This window comes from Triticum dicoccoides, chromosome 6B, assembly GCF_002162155.2.
Source record: "Triticum dicoccoides isolate Atlit2015 ecotype Zavitan chromosome 6B, WEW_v2.0, whole genome shotgun sequence".
NCBI lineage: Eukaryota > Viridiplantae > Streptophyta > Magnoliopsida > Poales > Poaceae > Triticum > Triticum dicoccoides.
Window position 1 is genome coordinate 718,081,956 of NC_041391.1, and position 6,980 is coordinate 718,088,935.

Below are 6,980 nucleotides of genomic sequence, written 5' to 3' on the forward strand. Positions count from 1 at the left end.
CATTGATTTTATAAAAAAGTTCAAAGATATTGAAAAAAAGTTCATCATGAAAAAATTCATTGAATATGGAAAAATAAATCATCAATTTTGGAAAAAGTTTTCTCAAATTTGAAAATTGCTCATCAATTTTGATTAAAAAATCATCAATGTTGAAAATATTTCATGCATTTTATAAATAAAATAAAAAAGAGAAGAAAAAAGTAAAGAGATTAAAAGGGAAAAACCAAACAATCTAAATCACGTCACGTTAACAGTAAAAAATGTAAGAAGGAAGAAAGAAGTCACGACAAGTGAGGTGTCTTGGTTGGTCAGCGTGCTTTTTACTGATTGGAGAGCTTGCGAGTGCGATTTTTTTCCCGCACGGATTCCCATTTTCGAGTTCTTAATGGAAGGAAAAAATGTAAATGGGACGGCCCAGCGTGGAGGTGGTATGCGCCAGTTTGTGAATTGCACTTTAACGAGCGCATGAGGTGCCAAATAGGATATGCCCCGTATAGTGCTTTTTGCTACATGGCGCACACACACCCGCCGTCCAGGGCTCCGCTCATTTTCCAATTTTTTTTCTTCCTTCTAAGATTCAAAAACGTGCAAGATGGAGAGGATTCGAACTCAGCGCTCCTTGTTCCGTCACGATGGTGTTAACCACTGAGCCAACATGGTTGTTGTTCCCATGTACCTCTTTTTTTCATCTTGCGGCAAATGTAAAGTAAAAAAAAAACATCACACCCCATGGTTTTTCTTTCTCGTGTTTTCTTCTTTTTGGCCTTTTTTCTACTTTTTTCGTTTCCCTTCTTTTTAGTGTTCTATTACCTAATTTGCAAAGTTTCTTCAAATTCTTAAAGTTTTTTAAATTTTATGAACATTTTCTGAAAATCCATGAACTGTTTTCAATTTTGTGAACTTTTTTTCAAAACTGATGAACCTTTTTGATTCCTGAACTTTTTTATCAAAATTGATCAACTTTTTTCAAATACGTGATTTTTTTTTCAAAATATGGGGAAGTTTTCTTCAATTTGTGATTTTTTTTTCAAAATTGATGATTTTTCAAAAAAAATCCATGATGTTTTGGCAATTTCATGAATTGGTCTTCAAAATGAATGTACTTTTTTTTTCAAATTCGTGAGCCTTTTATCAAAATTGTTGAAACATTTTTCAAAATCCGGTGATCTTTTCTAAAATTAATGAACGTTTTTTCAAAATTGAGTTTTTGTAATCCATGAACTATTTTTCAATTTCGTGATTTTTTTCCAAAATCTTTGAAATTTTTTGATCAAAATTGTTGAAATTTTTTTAAACTCACGAACTTTTTTGAATTTTGTGCTTTTTCAAAATCATGAACTTTTTGCATTTTTTCAAATCCGTGAAAATATATGAATTCAAAACCCTGTTCGTTAAGAGTTAGAAACTCTGTGCTAAGTGCTAACCATATGCTCTTAAAATCAGATGGATCTCATCAATCCCAAAAGCGTGCACATAGGTGAACACACAAGCTTTGTTTGTAGCTGTCTCATGACAACAACCAATAATAATATCATCCACTTGATAACAGAACAACATAGCTCAATCGAAATAAAGAGGCATGATCTCAACAAATAAAAGGAAAGAAGGAAATCCATGAGTAATCACCAAAGTACCATCAAGAACTTGGTGATAGCTTTTCTTAATTAGACCAGGGTTTTTGGTTCTCTTGCCTCTCCTCTCTTTGCTCTTTTGTGCCATGCCTCATGCATACCTTGTACTCTTGGCTTTGGCTCCCTGCCATAGTCTTCTGGAATATATAAGTAGAGACAGCTCAACCTTTTTTGTTCAAAAAAAAGTAATCACCAAATTGACCAGTCTTCTGCCAGTTTTCACTCCATTCTAGAGGTCTGAATGTAAGCATAGAAATTTTGTCAGTATGTATCTGCGATGAAAATTAAGTGAAAAAAATTAGAGCAGGTGGTACAAGTATACAAGCTACACAACTAATATAATTACTCATCAAGATGGCAAGATATATGCATACCTTGCTAATTGTTGGCCTGTCCCTGCTATGTATTCTGACTTTGAGCAACAACAATTGTTGGCCTATTTTTGTGCTTCTTTGCTTCATCTTCCCAAAATCGCATTGTTTGCGCATCAATTGAAGAGCGAAGAGTCACCTCCTTGAGATGATGGAGACATTTGACTGCTGACACATCCAGGCCTTGTATATTCTGAGAAAACAGCTGAAGAGACTCAAGAACAGGCATGGCTCCTTCCATGACCTCAATTTTTGGAAGCTTTGGTGTCTCAAAGCACAGCCCCTTGAGGCTTTTGAATCCATCCGACTGGAAGGTAAATGTGCCATCAACAAAGACGAGAGAATCCTCATCTAGCTTCAGATAGAGCAACAGATCCAGCTGTTGCAGGTCTGACAAATCTTCGCAGCTCAAACCAGTTTTTGAAAGTTGCAGCTCTCGAACTAGAAATCCACCTTTGAGAAAGAAGTCCGGCAATCTTGTTAGTTTACCATGCAGTTTGATTGATTCGAGAGCACAAGGACCTTGTAGGGAGTCAAGGAAATCTATGGAGTCATTGCCGAAATCAATTGACAGTGAGTCTAGGGCAGAATCTTCAGTGAAGCGCTTCTGAAGGGAAGGGACTAAGCACTGGACTAATTTATTTCCTTGAGTACTCCGGGACCAGAATTTAACCTTCCTCAGTGTGGTTATGGCAGACATGATGTGTTGAAAGCCATTGCAACCGTCAAGGACAAACCCTGCAAATGTCTTCAGTTTACTCTCTCTTTCTAAAAGTTTCACCAGAGTATGCCCCGTACCAACTTTGCTTAGCTCAGGAGGTAGCTTAAATCGGCCAAACAGGTGGACTAGCTGTCCCAGGATTAGGACTTCCATAGGCAATTCTATGTTTGCACTTGTCTCTCTCATGTCCAGTATCTGCAAGTAATGTAGCTTTGCAGCTTTACTTGGAAGCGTCTTCACATTGGTGCCTCTCAGGTTCAGATAATTGAGGTACAACAACTTGCAAATCTTCTGGAGGTCTGTGTCCTCAACCTTCTTACAGTTTTCTACATCCAAGACTCGCAGCATCTTACACTTTTCAAAATCCACCAGTTCCTCGCCATCATGGTCAGAGATTGTAAGTGACCTGATACTGGACAGACGGTCCTCTTCGACAGCCCTTGCAGTTTTGCCACTCAGGTAGAGTTGACGAACGGCACTGTCTTTCTTCCCACAATAAGGTTGGCGTTGGCCATTTTCTATCAGAGTGATGAAGTTTCTGCAGGCTTGCTTGCAGATCATGAATTCAAGCAGTACAGGACCAATCTGATATGACTTCACCCTAGAGTTTTGCCTAATGTCCCGCCGATGAATGATGCATCGGTTGAACAGCTCCTCAATTTGGTCGCGAGCGACACTGTTCTCACCTTTTGCCAACAACTCTTCAAATTGGGTGGGAGTGATACTATTACCTTCTGCTGACAATCGCCTGAGTAGGCTTTTCCATTTGGTTCGATCGAACTTCTGGTATATGCTTGCATACAACAAGCAGGTCCTGAGACGCTCATCATCTTTCTTGCTGATGTTGAAACGGAAGCTATCGACAATCACTTGCCTTGTTCTTGCCAAGTCTCTGGTCTGATGACAATCTAGATGAGAACCTAGTTCAGCACAGATATTCCGACAGTCGGCACCAGTCGGTGTTCCATGGGATCTCTTTACTAGATGAGCAATGTCAAGCAAAGCAACTGGCCAACCCTCACATTTCTTCAAGATGCGTTTTAAACCTGTCTCAAAATCAGGTGTACAAGATGTACATGTATCGCCGAAAACTTCCTTGAGAAATAAGGTTTTAGAATCAGTCATGTCAAGAGCTTGCATTTGATGAACACAGCCTCCATTTGAACTGCACCTTGTAGCCATCGATTGAATACGTGTGGTAACAATAATTCTTCCATCAGCTCCCTCCGTAGGGAAGGCCGATTTTATGGCATCCCATTCGTGTACTTCTGTTGCCAGGTCATCAATTACGACGAAGTACCTGACAACGATACAAAAAATTAGAATAACCCAGCCTTTAGGTGTTAGTGGTCTTGCAAGTCGAAAAAGAGCCCAACATGATTATTACATTTTCTGAAATTCGTTCAAAATAATATTTGAAATGTGTGTTGGGAAAAGAATCACCTGGGTCCATTCTGCAGACATGTGTTGAGTTTTTCTGCCAGTATGTCCTGAGGCTGAAGAGAGTTTGGCTTGATTGTTTCTGCCAGATTCAACTGATTAATTATGTCCACGAGAAGATCCCTTGTTTTTTCGTGACTCGACGCCGCCACCCACGCCCGACGAGGAAACCTCCGGGTGATATCATAACTATGGAACACCGACTCCACAAGGGTGGTCTTTCCCAGGCCCGCGAACCCAACGACGGACACCACCTTGAGTTTCTGACCTTCAGTTTCGCGCTCGACCACCTCTGGTTGGCCCTCGGCCACCTCTACAATCTCAGACTCGACATGGACCACCTCTAGGATCTCCTGTTGGCCCTCAACGAACGCTTGCAGGTCTAACAGCTCAAGGAGGGCATTCTTGGACTTGCAGATGCCCACGATATTCTTGGGTTTGGTGTAGATGGTCGCTTGGCATGTTGCCGGTGCAGCGTTGACAGCGGCGGTGCTCTGGACATGCGCGTCTCTCTGTAGAACCAATCCGCTGACACGCTCCCTGAATTCGGCCATCTTCTTGGCATATCTAGTGCGGGTGGACAGAGTCATTGCCGGGTGAAGCTTGCGACGATACCAGGGTGCATCGCTCTTGCAAGTGACCCTGCCTTCATAGGAAACAATGCAGTCCTCTATTTCGTACTTGAGCTCGCGGATCTTGTGAGCCCATACGTGCCACGCCTCACTGCGGTCATTCTCCTCCTCGCTCAGCCCGTGTCCAGCTCCGACTTGTAACGATAACAATTCCATCTCGGTCCTGATCCACTCCTTGTTTCTCGCCAGTGCCTTCCGGAGGTCCTTATCTTTTTTGAGCTTGGTGTTGAGGTTGCCAAAGATGATTGCGCTGCCGCTCTTCAAAACCTGCATACCTGCGGAGACAGCCGCCGCCTCTGCCATGTCACTCTGTTTCGCCTTTGTATTTGGATCACCACTCGATGTCGACCCACGCCTTGGCCTTCAAACAAACACCAATTGAATAGGTGTGGGTATTGCGAGATGAGATAAGCATATAGTACATACATACATTTACTGTCGGCCTGGATGGCAAAAACACAGCTGAATTTCTTGCGCGGAGCTTCTTCACCGGCGAGCTGGTGAATAGGACAGGACAGCACCTGGCAGGCTGCCAGCTCTAAGGATTCCCCGCCGACAAGGAGGCTGTCGAAGATCGCCACGGGTGTGCACCGTGCCTTTGAGCGGCCGGATCCGAGGGCGGTGACAGAGTAGGCGCGCCCAGATCCGTAGGCGGACCAAGTCGGAGGGGAGCTGCAGCTTTGGGATCTGGAGGCGCTCGCGGCTTCACGCAGGGAGGCGCTCCCCCCGCTGGTGGCGACCTCCAGCGGAGCGGGGAGCTGAGTTCGTCGCCGCTCCGCTCCGCTCTCCCCCCGCGGCAAGCTGCTGTAGCGGAGATTTCTCGCACAGGTGTGAAGAAAGAAGGGGGTCTCGTCAACGAGATTCTCGATTGTTCCGTTTTGACGAGGTCCTTAACTTTCGACCAAATACCCAGGGAACGTTAGATTTTTAGCTGTCCTCAAAGCCGTTGGATCATGATCGAATGAATGCTATTTTTTCTGCCAAGCGTCATAATTTTTCTGCCATTTTTTGCGCTACATGGCAACTTTACATGGTATGGCATGGTAAGTTTGGGGCGTTCGCTATGAAAATGCTCCCACAAATGTTCGTCGGATCGCGTTCCCCTTGAAAAAACTTAAAGACAACATGAGGTAATGCAGTCATTTTTATCTCATTGAATTTGTGGCTCGTTCGGGCCTAGCTGAGCTAATGTAGTCTCTAAATCATGTTCTTCACTTTGTTATCAATGTGTCGTCATCGGCACGACATCATGATCTCCATCATCTTGATCTATATCAATGTGTCATCACATGGTCGTCTCGTCAATTATTGCTCTTGCAACTATTGCTATCGCATAGCGATAATGTAAAGCAATTATTTGGCACTTGCATCTTATGCAATAAAGAGACAACCATAAGGCTTTAGCCAGTTGCCGATAACTTCAACAAAATATGATCATCTCATACAACAACTTATATCTCATCACGTCTTGACCATATCACATCACAACATGCCCTGCAAAAACAAGTTAGACGTCCTCTACTTTGTTGATACGTGGGAGACGTATCAACCGCCGCAACACAACCCAGATGTTGAACCTAAAAAACGAGAATGGGTCCTCCTGCCGACGGGACTCAAGCTGGCAATGGTTAACCGTTACCCGCGTGCCCATGGGTAATTACTCTATCAGGGGACGGGGATGTGCTAGCTTTAATGCCCACGGAAAAGCTGATGGGTCAAATACCTTAGCTAGCGCGCAAGACAAGGATGGGGATGGGATAGCATTACCCGTGCCCGTTACCCAGCTTACCGATGAAGGCCTTGCATGCGGGCTCTAAAATTACTAAACCCCATGTAATTCCCGTCCTTACCCCCTCCAAAAAACTGCCACAGGTCCCACCCTTTGGTAAAATGCCCTAAGAGCATCTCCAACAGCCGCACAAAACAAGCGCCGCGTCGCAAATTTTTCCACTTTAGCGCGCGCGCAATCGGTAGAGTGTCTCCAGCGGACGCGCAATAACTGCGCGCGCGGCATATAGAGTTGGGTGCGCGGTCCGAATCGCTATCGCACGCTGCGTATTTGGGACGCCCGCTTCCACGCGCGGCATATAGAGTTGGGCGCGCGGTCCGAATCGCTATCGCACGTTGCGTATTTGGGACGCCTGCTTCCGCGCGCGGCATATAGAGTTGGGCGCGCGGTCCGAAT

The 6,980-nt window shown here is 44.2% G+C and overlaps 1 protein-coding gene across 3 annotated transcripts; it reads right to left on the reverse strand.

Moving 5' to 3' along the window:
* Nucleotides 1-1,474: 1,474 nt before the first annotated feature.
* Nucleotides 1,475-5,623, reverse strand: LOC119325621 (disease resistance protein RGA4-like). Of its 3 annotated transcripts, none has more exons than XM_037599352.1 (4): nucleotides 5,226-5,623; nucleotides 4,167-5,156; nucleotides 2,006-4,023; nucleotides 1,475-1,903 (listed from the first exon to the last, which is right to left on the reverse strand). In XM_037599352.1, coding segments are annotated over exons 1-3 (2,985 nt in total). In that variant the 5' UTR covers nucleotides 5,228-5,623; the 3' UTR covers nucleotides 1,475-1,903; nucleotides 2,006-2,030. The 3 variants fall into 3 exon arrangements, with proteins under 3 accessions (XP_037455249.1, XP_037455248.1, XP_037455250.1); XM_037599351.1 differs by having other exon boundaries at nucleotides 1,475-1,868; nucleotides 5,226-5,622; XM_037599353.1 differs by lacking the exon at nucleotides 5,226-5,623 and having other exon boundaries at nucleotides 1,475-1,868; nucleotides 4,167-5,218.
* Between the last annotated feature and the right edge of the window lie 1,357 nt (nucleotides 5,624-6,980).